The sequence below is a fragment of the Heteronotia binoei genome, chromosome 5, assembly GCF_032191835.1.
Source record: "Heteronotia binoei isolate CCM8104 ecotype False Entrance Well chromosome 5, APGP_CSIRO_Hbin_v1, whole genome shotgun sequence".
NCBI lineage: Eukaryota > Metazoa > Chordata > Lepidosauria > Squamata > Gekkonidae > Heteronotia > Heteronotia binoei.
In genome coordinates, this window is record NC_083227.1 from 18506893 (window position 1) to 18526673 (window position 19781).

At 47.5% G+C, this 19781-nt stretch overlaps 1 protein-coding gene across 2 annotated transcripts; it reads right to left on the reverse strand.

The window, feature by feature from the left end:
* Nucleotides 1-387: 387 nt before the first annotated feature.
* Nucleotides 388-19251, reverse strand: GPSM3 (G protein signaling modulator 3). Of its 2 annotated transcripts, none has more exons than XM_060238962.1 (5): nucleotides 19135-19251; nucleotides 9928-10068; nucleotides 7662-7812; nucleotides 3373-3545; nucleotides 388-1208 (listed from the first exon to the last, which is right to left on the reverse strand). In XM_060238962.1, the coding sequence occupies exons 2-5, from the start codon at nucleotides 10003-10005 to the stop codon at nucleotides 1041-1043; spliced, it is 570 nt and encodes a 189-aa protein (XP_060094945.1). In that variant the 5' UTR covers nucleotides 10006-10068; nucleotides 19135-19251; the 3' UTR covers nucleotides 388-1040. The 2 variants fall into 2 exon arrangements, with proteins under 2 accessions (XP_060094945.1, XP_060094944.1); XM_060238961.1 differs by having other exon boundaries at nucleotides 7659-7812; nucleotides 19135-19250.
* Between the last annotated feature and the right edge of the window lie 530 nt (nucleotides 19252-19781).

Here is a 19781-nt window from a genome sequence, read left to right on the forward strand (position 1 = left end):
TCTACAACTTGTCTATACTTATAACTCTGGATCAAGAAATACCTGGAGATTTTAGGTAGAGCCTGGGCAGGTAAGGGTGTGGGGAGGGCAGGTCAGTGAGATATAATGCCATAGAGGTCTATCTTCCAAAGCAGCCATTTCCTTTGTGGGAAAAAAATCTCTGTCGTTTGGAGATCAGTTCTGATTCCAGGAGATCTCCAGGTCCCACCTGGAGGTTGGCAGCCCTGTCTGCACTGCACTGGCTGTGCCCACTGACACTATGCCAATTATTTACACACTGACAATGTGAATGGAAACTGTAGAAGGTTCTTGGGGGAAAGAGCTCTGTTTGTAGAGCTCTAGTTTGCTGGTAGTTAATTGCCAAAGAACACAAACCACTCAGTAATGCAAAGTGTGGAAGCAGGATGAAATTTCTAAATGAAACAGTACCTAGATTGGAGGGTCTTGCTTTAAAAAAAAGAAAAAACCTCCTCCAGTGAGAAGTACATAAAATTGATTTTTACAAGCAAATTTAGCGAAAGCGAATCTGTCACACACACACACCCCGTGCAATTAGTTGAAGTCTCAATTTCACAATACCAGAACTATCTCCTGCAACTGGAGATCCTTTGTGGTGGAAACAAGCTGAATTAGTCTGCAAAGAGTTTCCTGGAAAACCAGGGCTTTATCAGGGCATTTGGCTCTTCTCCTCTGAACTCTCTCTTTTTAAATTAACATTCAGCTTCAAGAAGAGTTCTATGAAACTTGAAAGGTGGTGCTAATGCAGGTATTGAGCCTCTGCTGCTGCTAGTGGCGGTGTTCTGCTGATAGATGGGATAGTTGGAGAAGAGGTAGATCCATTTACTTGGAAATCTTGGCCAGGAAGTGATGAGCAATCTGTTGCGTTGGAGAGTGCCTGCATTGGTTTTACATATGCTACTGCAGGATGGCATTTCCCCCTCTTGATTCCAGAGACCCTGACTGCTTTTATAAGTTGACAGAGCTTCACACATTTCAGTGGTGGGTCTTCAGTCATGACAATTGCAGCTTTTCAGATGGATTCAAACTCTGGCTGGGGAAGGCAAACGTCTTACTGCAGCGAGGCCAGGGGGAAGAGCTGACCGCTGATCTTCCATCCGGGCCCCCTGGGCTCTGAGTAGCAAATCCAGCAATCCTTGAACACCCACTGGGATGGGGGGCTCCGTGCGCTGGTCCTCCAGACGCTGGCTCTGTGGGGAAAGAGGAATGAGTGACTCCTGCTGTGGAATGGATGGAACAGGGTATCTGAAGGGTTTGAAACCAGGGAATCTGAAGAACCGTTTTCTCCCATATGTTCCTGCCCAGGAATTAAGATCACAGAGAGAGGTGACTATCCCATCAGCCAAAGAAGCTCATTTGATGGGTACACAAGAGAGGGTCTTTTTGCTGGTAGCCCCACAACTGTGGCATAACCTCTCAGGGAGGTGCTCCTGGCCCCCTCACTGGCAATCTTAAGAAGCAGCTGCAGTTTTTATTTAAAACTGTGTTTGATTAAAGCAGTCAGAAACTGTGATTTTAAAATTTTAAATTCCACTGAATAAGAAATAATAACAACAATAACAATAATAATCAAGACTTTTGTAGAAAAAGCCCAGCAGGAACTTATTTGCATATTAGGTCACACCTCCTGATGTCAACATTATTTAACACTGGGCTTTTTGTAGGAAAAAGCCCAGCAGGGACTGATTTGCATATTAGGCCACACCCCCTGGTGCCAAGCCAGCTGGAACTGTGTTCCTGCTAAAAAAAAAAAAAAAGCCCTGATAATAATATTGTGCGCTGCCTTGACATCTGTAAGGAAGAAAGGTGGCTAATAAATATTTTAAATAAATACTGTTATTTAAGGCAGCAGAATAAATAATTTTCTCTACTTTTTAAGGTGGGACTGGGGGCTCCTGCCTGCTGCCAGCCAGCAGGACAGCAGGTGGAAATCTCGACCCCAGCAGCCATCACCCAGCAGCCATGTTCCAACATGATTACGTCATGCAGAAGTGACATCATCACGCTGGGGACACTGAACAATGACGCTCTGGTTTTGAGGCAAAATATGGTTACATCCAGCTTAAACGATAGAGTTGGTTCAAAAACCAGAGCGTCCCCCATGTGACATCCCCATCATGATGACATTACTTTTGGGGAGGGCTTTCCCCCACCCCCCAGCTCATTCACATAGAAAAGCCCCTGAAACCAGGGGATCCCCAACTGCGACCCAGGGGCTGGCAACCCTACTAGCCCTAGTGACTGAGGGGAACCTCCACAGTCAGATGCATTAAGCCTCCAAATCCCAGAGCTAGGAGGCAACAACACGGGAAGGCTTTGGTGTCTATGCTGTGTTGTTGGCCTCCAGAGGACCTGGTTGACCATTGTGTGAGACTGGATGCTGGACTAGGTGGCTTATTGGTCTGATCCAACAGGGCTATTCTTAGGTTCGTATTTTCTTTTAAATGGGGATTAGGTTCATGGAGGATAAGTCTATCAACAGCTACTAGCCATGATGACTGAGGAGAGCCCCCACATTAAAAGGCACTAAACCTCTGAATCCCAGAGGTGGGAGGCAACATCATGGAAAGGCCTCGACCTCTATGCCTGTTGTTGGCCCTTCAGAGGAACTGGTCGGCCACTGTGTGAGACAGGACTAGATGGATTACTGGCCTGATCCAGCAGGGCTCTTCTTAGGGTTGCCAAGTCCAATTCAAGAAATACCTGGGGACTTTGGGAGTGGAGCCAGGAGACTTTGGGGGTGGAACCAGGAGACATGGGGGGGGGGAGCCAAGACCAAGGTTGTGACAAGCATCATTGAACTCCAAAGGGAGTTCTGGCCATCACATTTAAAGGAACCACACACCTTTTAAATGCCTTCCTTCCATTAGAAATAATGAAAGATAGGGACACCTTCTTTGGGGGCTCATAGAATTGGACTCCCTGGTCCAATCCTTTTAAAACTTGGAGGGTCATTTGAGGAAAGGCATCAGATGCTATGCTGCAAATCTGGTGCTTCTACCTCAAAAAACTGCCCTCCCGGAGTCCCAGATGATCATGGATCAATTCTCCATTATTCCCTATGGGAATCAGCCTCCATAGGGAACAATGGAGTTCCCGGCAGACATTTCCCTTCCTCCCCCCCCCCCCGCTCTTTCTGATGACCCTGAAGCGGGGGGAGGGCCTCCAAACCTGGGGATCCCCTGCCCCCACCTGGGGATTGGCAACCTTAGCTCTTCTTATGTTCTTAAGGTAGGCCTCAATAATAAAGCCTACCTTTATTACTGTGGCAAAATTCCAACCTCTATTAAAATTCACCCTAGACAGCTCCCTAATGCATCACCTGAGACATTCTTTAAGGACTGAGAGACTCACCTGATGAGCCAAGATAGTGTCATAGAGTTGGTCCTCCGAGACAGCCACACTCTCGCCACTTGTGCCTTCAGGCCCTGCAAAATCAGCCCGCTGGTCATTGAGCCTCCGGGCTTGGACTTTAGCCACCATGTCAAAGAACTCCTCGGCCTGGAGGGAGGTCATGGAGGAGAAAACTGGGAGGGAAAGAAGAAGGTGATGGTGGTTCTTTGCATCCTGGGACAACTAGCTGCATCCTGCAGCTGATGTCCTGCCCCTTTAATAGAAATAAGGAGCTGAAGCTTTTCATGGCATAGAGGTAAATAATATCAGTGGATAAATTATGTCTCTAGGAAGGGCTGTGGTCAGTGGAAGATCCCAGGTTCAACCCCCAGCATGCAGAAGGTCTTAGGTTCAACCCCTGGCATCTCCAGTTAAAAAGGAGCAGGTGATATGAAAGATCTCTGCCTGAGACCCTGGAAAGCTGCTGTCAATCAGACGTGAACACACACAAAGCTGCCTTATGCCGAATCAGACTATCACTCCATCGAGATCAGTATTGCCTACTCAGACTGGCAGCGGCTCTCCAGGGCCTCAGGCAGAGGCCTTCCACATCACTAGGACAAATCTTGAAGTTGCTAGAGTAAACTTAGGGTGCGCATTGCTGAGCAAAAGAGCCATGGTTTCTAGAGTACAGGGCAGGGGTATCAAACATGCAGTTCGGGGGGCTGAATCAGGCCCCCGGAGAGCTCCTATCAGGCCTCCGAGCAACTGGCTGTCATCTGCTTCCTTCTTCCTATATCTTGCTTCCTTTCGAATAACAGTTTGCTTTGCAAGGCTTGCTCAATTGCACAGGAATTACAGAGCAAAACTTCTATTTTCTCCATTGGCTGAGGCTCCTCCCTTGGGGAGGAAGGGGGGAGGCAGAGCTTGTTTTTCTAGGCTCTCAATCACACAGCAGAGCTACTGAGCCAAGCCTCTCTTCCTTCTATTGGCTGAGGCTCCCCCCCAGTCCCCTGGAGAAAGAAGGAAAGAGCCACATCTTCCTTTGCCCAATTTCCTGGATCCCATGGTAGAAATACAAAGAGAGCACCTTTAAGACCAGTGAGTGCTAATGTTTTAAGTTTTAAAATGTATATATATTTAATTGTGTTTGTCTGTGTGCTTTATAAAGTTTATATCTCGGCTACCTAATCTTAAATAGGTACATACATGGCCTGGCCCAACCTGACATGACCCAACCCAACAAGTCTCATTTATGTCAGATCCGGCCCTCATAACAAATGAGTTCAATGCCCCTGGTATAGAGGGATGGTTGGTTGATTAAGGGCTTAATACAGTGATCCCTTATATTCTCAAAGAACGTACATTCAAACAGGGCGTGGAAGTTTAATTTTTCCCCGCATGGAGCAGGGGGTTGGACTAGATGGTCTGTATGGCCCCTTCCAACTCTATGATTCTGTGATCGCTTCCTACCTGATCCTTTTAAGTGAAGACACCAGGGATTAAACCCGGGACCTTCTGAATGCAAAGCAAAGGCTCTACCACCGAGCCACAGACCCTCTCCATGGTACGCGTGAGGAGACAATACTGACTTCGATGGACCAATGGCCTGATTCAGTATGAAGCCGCTTTGTGTGCGCATTAAAGGGACAATTTTTCTTCTGGTCTGTTGGCAACTCTAGGCTGACTGAGATTGCTACAAAGCAAAATGCTGATTCACTGAAGGCTAAAAAAAAAATCGAAAAGTTCTCAAAATTCTGCCACATGCAGTATTCCAGTTCCAGATTAGGGATGCCAGCGGACCAGGAAACCTCATCTGCTCCACCCCTGCACCTTTAACAGAACTTTGGGCTGCAGAAATCAACAGGCCACCTGGGGATCGGCATGTTCAGTGGCTCACGGCTATAGATGAATTGTGGTGATAAGCAGCAGGTTCCGGGAGTGAAGCCAGCAATCTTGGCGTTGGACTTGGCAACTTTTTTGGCCCAAGTGTCTGGGGGGGAAATGCAGTGTCTACCTGTGAAGATGTTGGTGTGTCGAGGCAGGGGATTGTGTACCTGGCAAGAGCATTTCTGGCACACTGCTGACATTTCGGGGCTTCACCTTAGACTTAGCTGGTGGTCGTGCAAATCTGGGATCTGAGTAGTATCAGCCAGACTGCTTGCCTGCTCTCGTGTCACTCACAGTTGCTTCAGCATAAATTTGGCATGGCCTGACCTGCCACTCAGCCCACATGCCAGGGAAGGCTTACCCCCACTTTAGAGAGCAGCTGGACAGAGCAGTGTTGCCAGTCTCCAGGTCATGGCTGGAGATCTCCTGGAATGATGAAACCAAAAAGATTAACTGCAAACCGATGTAGGGCCAATAATTGAAACTTATGTACAAAACCGAAATATTATCAGAAATACATGTATTTATTATCAGATGGTTAAAAACATTAATGGGCCCAACTTACAGCATCAAAATACTGTTCAAAAGGGAATTATTGCGACTTGATGCATTTTGGCCCAAATTCGCCTTCTTCAATGGTCAGCAATGTCTGTGCATAAAAGCTCATGATACAATAGATTAAAAAAAATATACAGACACAATATACAAGTTGATGTAGGAATTAAAAAATCATGAAAGGAATTAAAAAAAATCAAATATAAATAACAGAAAGCAAAATAATGTTTGTGAGGTAGGGCTGCCAATCGCCAGGTGGGGGCAAGGAATCTCCCGGTTTGGAGGCCCTCCCCCATCTTCAGGGTCATCAGAAAGCGGGGGTGGGGGGGAGGGAAATGCCTGCTGGGCACTCCATTATTCCCTATGGAGACCAATTCCCATAGGGCAGGGGTGGGGAACCTCCGTCCCGAGGGTCGTATACGGCCCTCGAGGTCACTTGGTATGTCCCTCAGGGATTGCTGGACCGAACCGAGCCATGTGGCGGCCTCTCTGGGGCCTGGCAGGCCAGCGAGGATCGTGGAGTCCAGCTGCACTGTACAGTGGCCTCCCCAGGGCCAGGCAGGGATCACAGGGCCCAAATGTACTGTGCGGCAGCCTCCTTGGGGCCTGGCTGGCCGGCCAGAATTGCTGCAGGGCCTGGAAAAGTTACTGTCACAGTTCGGTTTGCACTTGATTATCCCAGATGGTGTGGCCTAATAAGCTAATAAGTGTGTGACCTCATATGCTAATATTAGGGGATGTGGTCTAATATGCTACGGAGTTCCTGCTGGGCTTTTTCTACAAAAAAGCCCTGGACCTATGCATTTGCTTAGGGCGGTGGGCCAGGTGTGTGCATGTGCCAGATTAGGCTCTCCCCACATGACTTCAAATAGCAAAACAATTATTTGCATTAATTTTGCTGGCCTGAATCATTCTCCCTCAGTGGAGCACTGTTTTCTAAGTTGATAATTTTTATGGCCCGTGAATGATGTTATAAATATCCACATGGCCCTCGGCAGAAAAAAGGTTCCCCACCCCTGCCACAGGGTATAATGGAGAATTGATCAGTGGGTATCTGGGGCTCTGAGGGGCCTGTTTTTTTCGGCACCACATTTGCAGCATAGTATCCAATGCCTCTCCGCAAAACACCCTCCAAGTTTCAAAAGGATTGGACCAGGGAGTCCAATTCTATGAGCCCCGGAAGAAGATGCCCCTATCCTTCATTATTTCTAATGGAGGGAAGGCATTTAAAAGGTGTGCGGTCCCTTTAAATGTGATGGCCAGAACTCCCTTCAGAGTTCAACTGTGCTTGTCACACCCTTGCTCCTGGCTCCACCGCCAAAGTCCACAGATATTTCTTGAATTGGACTTGGCAGCCCTATATGTGAGGCCTCCTTTAATCTGGCCATATGACTTAGTCAGTTGCATATATGATGTTTCTTTCAGTCTTGGTCGACCGAGGACAGGTGCAAACTACCAATCAGAGTCAATGTACCAAACATAATGTGCAATTGGACCCCGAAATTATTTTAACCATTTGATAATAAATAATGTATTTTTGATAACATATAGGCTTTACATATGGTTTTTAATTATTGGCCCTTCAGGTTTATTATTGGCCCTACTGGTTTGCAGTTAACATTTTTGGTCTCTTGATTCAATTCTTTTGGCTCAAGCTCTCCCCACCCCCTGCTTGAATTACAACTGATCTGCAGGTGACAGAGATCATTTCCCCTGGAGAAAAAGGCTGCTTTGGAGGGTGGTCTCTAGGGCGTTGTACCCCACTGAGGTCCCTGCCCTCCCCAAACCCCTCCCTCCTCCAAATCTCCAGATGTTTCCCAACCCAGAGCTGGCAACCTTGTTAGGACTGAGCCAAGCCGTACTACCTGGTGGGTCGGCCTCTAGCCCTCCTGTGGGCGTGGCAGGCAGCGACTTCCAGGGCCGGGCGGGATTGTGCCGCTGCCGAGATCTCTGCCTGATGAGACACGGGACAGCCTCCTGGTTCTGCATGATGTCAGCAATTTCTTGAGAGGAAGTCTTGAAGCGAGGGGGGGGGGAGGGGGGGGGGGCGGAGAAAAAAGGCAGATCTCAGGACAGGAATAGAACATCTGCTTGGGAGAGGAATACTTTGGGAGACTGAGTGGCGTTGGAAATAATAAAAGGTCTTTTTTTTTAGAATTACTGCTCCTTCCTCAGGCAGGGCTGCAGATGGGTTGGGAGTAGGGTTGCCAGCCTCCAGGTGGGGCCTGGAGATCTCCCGCTTTTACAACTGATCTCCGGCAGGCAGAGGTCAGCTCCGCTGGAAAAAATGGCTGCTTTGAAGGGGAGTACTCTATGGCACTGTGCCATACTGAGGCGCCTCCCTTCCCCAAACCCTGCCCCCTTCCAGCTCTACCCCCAAAGTCTCCAGGTATCTTTCAACACAGACCTGGCAACCCTAGTTGGGAGATAAATGAATCCTCATCTTCAGGCATCAGCAGGAAACAGTGTTCACTGCAGGCCGGGACACCAGATTGGTCATTGGCTAACATCTACAGAAGTAGCTGCTATTGAAGTCAACCTGGAGATGGTGCCCGTCTCTAAAAGGCCCAAGGCTCGCCATAGCAACTGGCAGCTCAGTTCTGCCCCCTGACAGAAAATGGAGGAGGGCCAGCAAAAAACTCTGGTAAGAAGCACCTCCAGGTACAGTCTCTTCCACAGCTTCATAACTTTGGAAGGGAAACGTACCATCTCTAGGTGAGCAACAGCTGAGGTAAAGATAAAGGTAGTCCCCTGTGCAAGTCATTTCCAATTCTGAGGTGACGTCACATCATGATATTTTCATGGCAGACTTTTTTACGGAGTGGTTTGCCATTGCCTTCCCCAGTCATCTACACTAGGGAGGCAGAAATTCAACAAGTGAAGCTTTCTCCTTCGGCAGCCTTTTTACTTGCTGACACTGCTATTAAAGTGCTGGGCTAACATCTGGAAGACCTGAATTCAAATCTGCCCCATGAAGCTTAATGTGTGATTTTGGGACAGACCAAGCCCTGTCTTTCAACCTAAGTTACCTTATGGGGTTGTTGGGAGAATAAAGCAAGGTAGGAAGAACTACGTACTGCTTTCTGAGCAGACTGGAGGAAGGGAAGGAGAAACCCCTGGTAAATTGAACAGCGGCTTGCGTTTCTTGCAACATTTAGTTTGCCACAGGCTATGAATGCCAGACTAGGCACTAGAATATCATCATATTGATCTCTCATTGTAACTAACAATAGATGCAGCAGGTTCTCTCAGCTTTTTGTTTTGTTTTGTTTTAAGTTGTCTCTATCCCCCTCTCCCTTGAGGAGATACAAGGGGAAAAAAGGGCTTTTTTTTTTTGTAGAAGAAGCCCAGCAAGAATTGATTTGCATATTAGACCACACCCCTGATGCCAAGCTAGCCAGAACTGCATTCCTGTACGTTCCTGCTCAAAAAAAAAGACCTATCTCTGCAGGAGAAGAGCATAGAGAATTACTTTAAAAAGTGGCAAATCCAAAGAACAGGATACAACTATAGTAACAATGGTATATGAATCTGGTGATATTCTAGTGCCATTAAAAAAAAAACCCTGCAAAAACCCTGTTGTCTGATGGGAGGAAGGCGGCCACTTCCAAGGGACTGGGGCAGGGAAGCTGGAGAAACCTGCCTCGTTTTGTTTGTTTAGATTTCTACTAACCCACCCTCACTGGAAAGCAGGGCTCAGCGAGAGCTACAACAATAAATTTAAGTCAATTAAAAATAATTACACAAGGTTCAAACCTATATAAACATCAGCTACTACAGTTTCCAAGATGGCAGTCAAATACAAGTTAACAGTGCTCCCTGTAAAAGATCTCTGTTATGTGTGGCCATAGATGATAATACTCCACAAAGTCTCCTGGCTCCACCCCCAAAGCCCCCAGATATTTCTTGAATTGTTCCTGGCAACTCTATGGGAAAGCATAAAAGCCTGTCCCCATGTGGAAGCCACCCAATCCCTAGCCTACCTCCCAAGATTGTTGTGAGGATAAAATGGAGGGTGGTGCAGGAATTGTTGGAAGAAAGGGTGGGATAAAAACACACCAGGTATGTTGTGGGCGAGGGCCTTCTACCCTTTGTTTTGAGAGCTGGAGGGTTGCAGGGAATGCCCCGTACCTGTCCTGCCGCTTCTGTCTCAGGCTGGCCACCCAACAGCCTCTCGCCTTCTTCCATCACTTCCATCTCATGCTCCATTTTCTTTGCTCGACAGGAGACTCGAGTGAACGATGCAGAGAAGCAGAGTTTTCCACCCTAATCCTAAAACATGAAAACAAGGAATAACTTCTTGGCAGCCAGAGCTCCTAGAGTCCGAGAGGAAGTCAGAGGGGGTGGGGTGAGCAGGAATTAGGCCGATAAGCTTTGCTAAAATGGCTGCTTCAAAGCCTACACAGTAATTGTTTGCTTCTGTCAAGACCAATGACGTTTTGCTGGGTAACATAAGCCAGAACAAGGTAGGATTTTATAAGGATACCAAGGAACCAAATTAAAGTCGATGACTGAGCAGAAAGAAATAGCTAAGTCTGTCCAGCTTGAGGTAGTAATTAAAGGATGGGACTATGAATGAGGAGGCTAAGCTGAATTTCACATTGCCATGGAAACGTTCTGGGTGACCTTGGGCCAGTCACATGCTCTCAGCCGAATCTCCCTCAGAGGGCTGTTGTGGAAATAAAGTGACGAAGAGGGGAACACTGTAGGCCCTTTGGGTTCCCATTGAGGAGAAAAGTGGGATAGAAATGGATAAATGAATTTTACAACCTGAAACAGGCCCTCCACAGCACAGTTAAAAGGAGTTACAAAACTGTGGCACATCCTTGTGGGGCAAATTCAGGGATGCCAGCTCATCTGGTTATGCTGTAAACTGCCCTGATCTCCATAAGGAAGAAATAGGGTTGCCAGGTACAACTGAAGAAATATCTGGGGACTTTGGGGGTGGAGCCAGGAGCAACTCCAAAGGGAATTCTGGCCATCACATTTAAATGGACTATGTGCCTTTTAAATGCCTTCCCTTCATTTGGAATAATAAAGGCTAGGGACACCTTCTTTTGAGGCTCGTAGAACTGGACCCCCCGGTCCAATCCTTTTGAAACTTGGAGGGTGCTTTGAGGAGAGGCACCAGATGTTATGCCCCTATCTAAAAAAGACCCAGCCCTGCCCTGAGCCCCAGATACCCGAGGATCAGTTCTCCATTATACCCTATGGGAATCAATCTCCATAGAGAATAATGGAGTGCCCAGCAGACATTTCCCTCATCCTTCTGATGACCTGGAAGCAGAGGGAGAGCCTCCAAACCGGGGGATCCCCTGCCCCCACCGAGGATTGGCAACCCTAGTTCAAACCCAGGTCTCTCTGCCCTTAGTTCAACATTCTCATCTCCACCTCTCACCTTGGCACAGGACTGGTATCATTTTCCGCCTCTATTGCTGTACCTTTGATGGCACCCCAGAACTTGGTCAAGGGAAGCTTTTTCCTGCCCAGTCTCTGTTCACGTTTTGTTAAAGGCATAAGAACAGGGACAGCTTTTTTAAAAAGCTGGGAACTGTTATTTCGGTTGAGGGCTATGGCATTAAGCCAAAGGGTTTAAAAGAAAAGGTGGGGTTTTAAGAGGGGGGGAGGAATTGAAGTAAGAGGTGGCTCCACAGAAGGTGTTTTCAGAGGGTGTTCCGGGCATAGGAGGCAGCCAGGGAGAATGGGTGGAGTTGCTGACGAGATCTCTAAGGGGTAAGCTTGGGAGGAAATCCCTGCTGATTTATCAGCCACACTTCCTTGTAAATATGCTTAGGACGGCAGCATCGAGGTGTTCTGATGGAAAGAAAACAGGAAGCCATAATAAAAATTAATATTTGAGCTCATTGACAAGTTTAAGGTTGCCAACATTTTTCTCTCTGGCAGTGCTTCTGTATCTAAGAAGGATAGCCAGGCCACATTTTGGGCAGGAGTTCACAGGAGCGGAGCTCCGGAACTGCTAAATTTTATTGTGCTCTTTCTTACCACCACCACCCCAAAGAAAGTACTTGTTTCTGGGCACCATTGTGACCCCGCTGTGAGAATTTTGCTGAACTGTAAGATTTGACAAACTTTCTAATATTTTTTCCCTCAAAAAAAGGGGGAAATAACCAAAACATATTAACCAAAACAAAGCAGACCGATGGAAATCTTCCTCATGCCACTGCGGCCACGTAGGAGAAAGTAATTTAAAGAGCATGATGGGAACAGCGTTCCCTCTAAGCTGAGTTAGCGTGAGCTAGCTCACAGATATTTAGCCTCCAGCTCACACATTTTTGACTTACCTCAGGAAGGATGACCCCAGAGCACACTAATTTATGCAGCAGCTCACAACTTTAATGCCAGTACCTCACAACTTTAATACCAGTAGCTCACAAAGTAGAATTTTTGCTCACAAGGCTCTGCAGCTTAAAGGGAACATTGGATGGGAGTAAAATTTTATTATGACAATTATAATTCAAGAAGCATTTTAAGGTAGATGCTGAGCTGATATAATTTAGTACACCTCCTGGTGATGCAAGGGGTGTGTGGCAGATGTAAATGAGTTGTGCCAATGAGCTCCGGCACCTCTTTTTCTTCAAAATGACCCCTGAGGGTAGCTGTACTAGTCTATCTGTGGCAGTAGAAAAGAGCCAGAGAGTCCAATAGCTTGCTTCTTCAGGGAACTGCGACTTGCGTAAAGCTCCTCCCCACCACAAATTTTATTAGTCTTGAAGGTAATACTGAACTCTTGCTCTTCTCTATCTTCAAGCACTTCATGATGAGGGGGAAAGTTTACCTTCCTGGAGCTGCCTTGTAGTTTTGCTGCCACCAAAGCTATATATATTTTTTAAATGCACAGCCAAAGACATATCTAATAGTCAATCAGAAATGTTGCTGGGAATGGCCTCCCACACTTCCTAAAAACACTTGTTAGGTGCTGGAAAAGACACTGGGGTAGCCAAACTGTGGCTCAGGAGCCACATGTAGCTTTTTCACACATATTGCGTGGCTCTTGAAGCCCCCACTGCCTTGTCAGTTGGCAGCTTAGAGAATGCATTTAAAGTTGATTTCTTTCCACCTCTCCTTCCCTCCCCACCTCTCCTTCCTTCCTTACGGCTCTCAAACATCTGATGTTAATGTCTTGCAGCTCTCAAACATCACATTTATTCTATGTGGCTCTTATGTTAAGCATGTTTGGCCACCCCTGCCATAGAGTCTGCTGAAGTTGCCCCTTTCTTGAAGAGAGCTGTTCTCTGTAGTCTGGAGATCACTTCTAATTCCAGGACATCTCCAGACCAACCTGGAGATTGGCAACCCTGTGTAGAGCCTCCTCGTCTTCTGCTGCAGCTACACTGGACAGCAGCTACGAAGCCTGGTCCCCCTATTCTTCCCATGAATCCCTTCCCTGTCCCCGCCAACAGGTGGCCCTCATTCGTTGTCAGTTTTCTTCTGAGATTCCAGACGAAACCACAGGCCTGTTGAGGTCAGCAACTGTTGGCCAGGCTAAGCCCCACCCCAGACAAGGGTAGGTATTGCCCAAACTGAAGTTACTTCACATCTGCAAACCCCCCATCCCATCCACACACTCACTGCCTCTTCTCTCCCCCCCCCCCCCACTGAATAACTAAGAGGAGCATTATCAGTCACCCAGAACTGGATTCTTCCATTTCCTAAATAGAAATAAAGGTGGGTGGGTGTGTATTTTCATCGTCATTTTCCCCAATAATTTTTTTAAAAACCAACTTCACTCTGTACATGCTTGGAAGCATCTCACCCTTGCAAGACTTCTGTCAGGCACTTACCTAGGGTTGCCAGCCTCCAGGTGAGGCCTGGAGATCTCCTAGCATTGTAGCTGATCTCCTGACTATCCCCCCCCCCCCCTTTTGAAATCTCCTGACTATTGATATGACTATGTCTGTAAAGCAGCAGCCAACTTATGGCCACCCCAGCAAGGGGCCTTCAAAGCATGTGAGAAGCAGAGGTGGTTTGCCATTTCCTTCCTCTGCAGAGTCTTCCTTGGTGATCTCCCTTCCAAGTACCAATTTCACATCACATCCAAGATCTAACAAGATTATGTTACACCATCCTGCCTTTCCTCCAGACACAGATATTAGTTACCCTGGACAAAATGACTGCTATGAAGGAGGAGGACCAGGAGTTTGGATTTATACCCGCCTTTCACTCGGAGTCTCAGCGCAATTTACAATCTCCTTTTCCCTCTCCCCAAAGCAGACACCCTGTGAGGTAGGTGAGGCCGAGAGAGCTCTGAGAGAAATGCCCTTGAGAGAACAACTCAAGAGAGAATTGCGACTGACCCAAGGTCTCCCAGCTGCTGCATGTGACGGAAGAGTGGGGAATGAAACCCAGTTCTCCAGATTAGACTCCACTGCTCTTAACCACTACACCAGACTGGCTCTGAAAGGTGGACTCTGTATTATACCCCACTGAGGTCCCTCCCCCCAACCCAAGTTCCACCCCCCACACCTCCAGGAATTTCCCAGTTTGCAGCAGGCAAGGCCTGAGCACCCCTGAAATGCCTGTGAGCTATTCTAGAAAGGAAACAGCAGAAAACAGCAGTGAACTGCCTGTCTCTGTCTAAATGAGAACAGAAGGGGCAGAAAACAAGATGTTGTGCTGAATCAGCACTACAGCTTTTTTTTTAGCAGGAACTAGGGCTGCCAAGGCCCTCGGCCGGGAGGAGTTCTCCTGCCCCAGAGGTTCCCAACCCATCAGCCCACATTGGGCTGACAGGGGGAACCTCCCCCGATGTCACTGGTGCAATGACGTCACCCAGAAGTGATGTCATTGTGCCGTGACGCCGTGTGCCGGCCGCTCTAGGCGTTTCTGGGAAAACTCTAGCATTCTAGCAATTTGGAAGGTAAAACCTCTATGGTACTTGTACCATAGAGGTTTTCCCTCCAAAATTGCTAGAGCATCCGAGAAAACCATAGAGTTTTCCTAGAAACAGCTAGAGTGGTCAACATGCGGCATCACCCAAGGCTGCGGGGGACTTGGCAACCCTTGGCAACACACAGTTCCAGCTGGCTTGGTGTCAGAGGGTGTGACCTAATATGCAAATGAATTTCTGCTAGGCTTTTTTCCTTCAAAAAAAAGCCCTGCGCAAAACAGTGGTGATGTTAGGGGGTGTGGCCTAATATGCAAATGAGTTCTTGCTGGGCTTTTTCTACCAGAAAAGCTCTGGTCAGCACCCTAATGAAGGGCACAGCCTACCAAACCGGTCTACCAAATTGGGACCTGCCACGAGTCCTTGAACTTGAACCATCTTGGAACAGGGAGAAGAAATGAGCAGCAAGCAACTATAAATGAGGGCCTGGGGCAATAAGGAATCCGTAACAAACAGGATGAACAGGTAGCCTAGGCTGTTGAAATGTAATGTTAGTTATTAATAACGTTAACACATCATAGCATTTGGAAACAAGCACCTAGTGTGTTTGCCAGCTATCTCTGTGAGAGTGTAAGAACATCAGCAGTGCCCTGCGGGGTCTCACCAGTGGTCCATCTAGTTGAGCATCATACTTCATGCAGCAGCCAACCAAATGCCCCTGGATGACCAATGAAGAAAGGCACAGTTGCCTGGAAAAAATGGTCTGGTGGTCATAGGGAGAATCTTTCCTGAGAGCCCCCTCAACTCCATGTTGCCAGGGTGGCTAGGAAGTGATTGTGCTGGCGAGGATGCCAGCAGGAAGGGGCAAGCAGTGCAGTGCCCGGCCTTGTTCTGGCCACACTGGCACTTTGACCTTCCAAAGGAGCTGTGGGGTGGGGCCAGGGCTGCCGAGCTCCAGTTGAGGCCTGGAGTTCTTCCAGAATTACAACTGATCTCCAGTCTACAGAAATCAGTTCTCCTGGAGAAAATGGCTGCTTTGGATGATGGGATCTATGACGTTATACCCCACTGAAGCTCCTTCCTTCCTCAAATCCCATCCTTCTCAAGCGCCACCCCCAAATCTCCAGGAATTTCTCAACCCACAGTTGGAAACCCTAGTTCCCATGAAGAAAATGGCTGCTTTGGAGCGTAGACTCTATGGTGTTATACGCTGCTGAAGTCCTTGTCCTCTTGAAACATCTTCATCTCTGGGGTCCAACCCCAAATCTCCAGGAATTTCCCATTGTGGAGCTGGCAACCCTATGTGGAGACTATGTGGATTCTGGCATTATACCCTGCAGATGTTTCTCCCTTCTCAAACTCCTCCCTCCCTGAGTCTCCAGGAATTTCCTAATTCACAGTAGGGTTGCCAGGTTCCTGCCAGGGCAGGGGATACCCGGGCTGTCAGGCCCTCACCCGCCGGCAGAGAGGAGGTTGCCAGGGGATCCCCGCCCCCCCAAAGAAGAAGAAGAAGAAGAAGATATTGGATTTATATCCCGCCCTCCACTCTGAAGAGTCTCAGAGCGGCTCACAATCTCCTTTACCTTCCTCCCCCACAACAAAACCCTGTGAGGTGAGTGGGGCTGGAGAGGACTCTCACAGCAGCTGCCATTTCAAGGGCAACCTCTGCCAAAGCTATGGCTGACCCAAGGCCATGCTATCAGGTGCAAGTGGAGGAGTGGGGAATCAAACCCGGTTCTCCCAGATAAGAGTCCGCACACTTAACCACTACACCAAACTGGCAAAGAGTCCTGTCACTGGAAGTAATGTATGCACCGGACACTTTGCACAGGGATGCTCTAGGAATTTGTGGGCAACTCTGTGGTTTTGTGTGGGGACACTAGCAATTTGAGGGGAAACTCTACCCCATGCGACGTGCCCAGCGCAATATTTCACGTCTGGGTGACGTCATCACACCCCATACAAAAAAATAGTTTCCTGCTGGCAACCGTGAGGGACTTGGCAACCCTAATTCACAGTTGGCAAACCTAGCCATTTCTAGGAGTGTTTTGGCCACCTAGTCCCCTCTACCTTTCCCTGATGTTGCCTCCCAGCCCTGTTGTTCAGAGTTTTGCTGCTTCTAACCATGGAAGCTTCCTTCAGCTAGTAGTCCAGGATGGACTTATCTCCCAGGAATCTGTGGAACCGCCTTTGAAAGAGATCTATGCTCCTGACCATCTCTGCCTCCACTGGCCATCAACTCCATTATTTACTTAGGGTTGGATCCAATGTTTTTCCCTTGATCTGACCCAATTCTCCTCTTCACTGCATCTCCCATCCTAGGCAGCTTTTGTCTATGGGGATCCCGAGGTTACCAGTATAACCTTTCAGCTGGTCAAAACACAGGTGTGCCAATTCTGGGTCTGAAGATATCTGGAGACTTGAGGGTGGAGCTTAGGGAGTTTAGGGAGAGGAAGGAATGTGGTATGGTATAATGCCATACAGTTCACCTTTCAAAGCAGCCATTTTCTCCAGAAGTGGAACAAATGTTTTAAAAAGGTAAAGGTAGTTGTTTCCGACTCTGGGGTGATGCTACATCACGTTTTCATGGCAGACTTTTTACGGGGTGATTTGCCATTGCCTTCCCCAGTCATCAAGCTGGGTACGCATTTTACCGACCTCGGAAGGATGGAAGGCTGAGTCAACCTTGAGCCGGCTACCTGAACCCAGCTTCTGCCCAGATCGAACTCAGGTCATGATCAGAGAGTTTGCACTGCAGTACTGCAGCTTAACCACTCTGTGCCACGGGGCTGCTATGTTTTAGATAAATAATAAATGAACAAGTGATTTATGAAGTCTGAAGACAACATAATTCTGAGATATCTCCAGCACCAGCCGGGACGTTGGCAGTTGTATCAAAATCCCCCCCTCCCATTTTCTCCAGCAGAAAAGCTTATAGAATCCAACCTTAACTGAGTAGAAAAGTCCTTTTTGTCAGTTGCCAACAACCTTCACTAAGTTCTAGTACTATGGGACAGGGAGAAAAGTTTTCCCTCTCAGTCCCAAGCATTATTTTATAAATCTCTCCACACGGTTACCCCATTTCCTTTGCAGCCATCGTCTAGAACGCTGGAAGGAGGGAACTCGCTTTTGTTTTTTAAATGAAAGCTGGCAAAACAGGAAGGGGGGGGCTAGGGTTTCTTAGGATGGACCAATTGTGTCTCCCCCCCTTGGAAAAACTTTGCCTTCAACTTGAGATGGAATTTTTTATTTTTAAAAAATGCAAAATTTGGCAGCTGTGAACATCTCCACTTCACAGTGTCAAAAGGGTCAATTTCTTTCTTTCTTTCTTTCTTTCTTTCTTTCTTTCTTTCTTTCTTTCTTTCTTTCTTTCTTTCTTTCTTTCTTTCTTTCTTTCTTTCTTTCTTTCTTTCTTTCTTTCTTTCTTTCTCGGTGTACACAATGGCAAAGATTAAAAAATTCAAAACAAATGATCTGAAGACCAGACTACATAGGACATCAACATGAGCTTTACATAAACTGTAATCGTTTTACATAAAAAAACTGATCTATCTATCTATCTATCTATCTATCTATCTATCTATCTATCTATCTATCATCCATCCATCCATCCATCCATCCATCTTTATTTTCAGATTAGCTTGGCCCTTTTAACATTGTCGGCATATTTTGGGTTGAGTTTGTCTTTCCCTTTTTGGTCCTTTGTCTCCACTTCACACCACTGACACAGGCTCTGAAGGAAACAAGATGGACCCTCTTGTAGGGTTGCCAACCTCCAGATGGGGCCTGGAGATGTCCTAGAATCACAACTGACCTCCAGACTAGAAAGTTCAGCTTCACTGGAGAAAATCTCTGCTGTGGAGGGTGGTCTTCATAGCCTTATGCTCCACTGGGGTCCTTCCTGTCCCCATACTCTGCCCTCCCTCTTGGGCCAGTCACACGCTCTCAACCTAACCTACCTCTCAGGGTTGTTTGTGAGGATAAATGGAGGAATTATATAAGCTGCTCTAGGTCCCCATTGGGGAGAAAGGTAGGATATAAATAAAGTAAAAACAATAAATTCACTCCCAAATCTCCAGGAATTTCTCAGGGTTTGTAACCCCATGCCTTGTCAAGAGGCCTAATGTGTAGAAGTGGGCAGCTGAATCTTTTCATGACAGGGAAGTAAATAAACTCACCCACTAAATATTATCCTGCAGATCCTCTGTTAAAGGGGAAAAGCCATTTCTTTCTCCAGTTTTTGGCCACCCAGGTGGAAATACATGCATGTGTGAGCATCACAGGCTTGAATTTCGCACCCAAAGCTGGATCAGGCTCGTTCCATCTAGCTGAGAACGCCATACTCTGACTGGTGGTGCTTCATATCTGAGGCCTCAGAGGCTGGGGTCTTTCCCAGCCGTGCTACCACTCCCTATACTGAAGTGACATATGTAGGAAATCTGTCACTTGAGAACCATCTTTGTCACTTCAGCTGTTTTTTTTCTTCTCCTCACCTTTCTCCCCACCCTTCACGTTCTCGGTCAAAATCACTCCCACGTCCGCTGGCAGTGCCGCGTCCCCATCTTTCTTCCCCGTCGCTTTGCAGGCCGTTCTGCCCTTCTCTTCCGACACTCCTTGGGCGGTTTGTTTGTTCCTTCTTCTTCCTTGGCTTGTTTCATCTCTTGTTTCTCTCTTCTGGCTACGCCCCAATTTCTACACGGGAAACCACCACTTCCTCTCGCTGCTCTTGCTGCTGCAAGGGCTGCTAACAGTCTCCCGACCTCTACAGGCTCTTTTCCACGTCAGCCTTCCTCTTCTAACACCCCCACCCCCGCGTATTTAGTCAAAGAAAGAGACAGGTGCAGAGAGCTTTCTCTTCCCTTTACTTGTTCAACCTTCACTTTCTGAAACGACACCCCCTGTTCCCACAGCGCCTGCAAGGCCCGCTGGGAAATCAACCACCATGCCGTGGGCCAGTCTGCCCACAACTGATGTAGAAATAATTGTAGGTTTGGTTTTGCATCCTCTTTCCAGTCCCTCTTTGAAATCTGAATGTCACTCTTAATATCCTGTTTAAAACATCGAGTTGAGTTCAGGGGCCCTGTGGTTGCCAACCTCCAGATGGGACCTGCTATTACAATTGATCTCCAGACAACCAAGA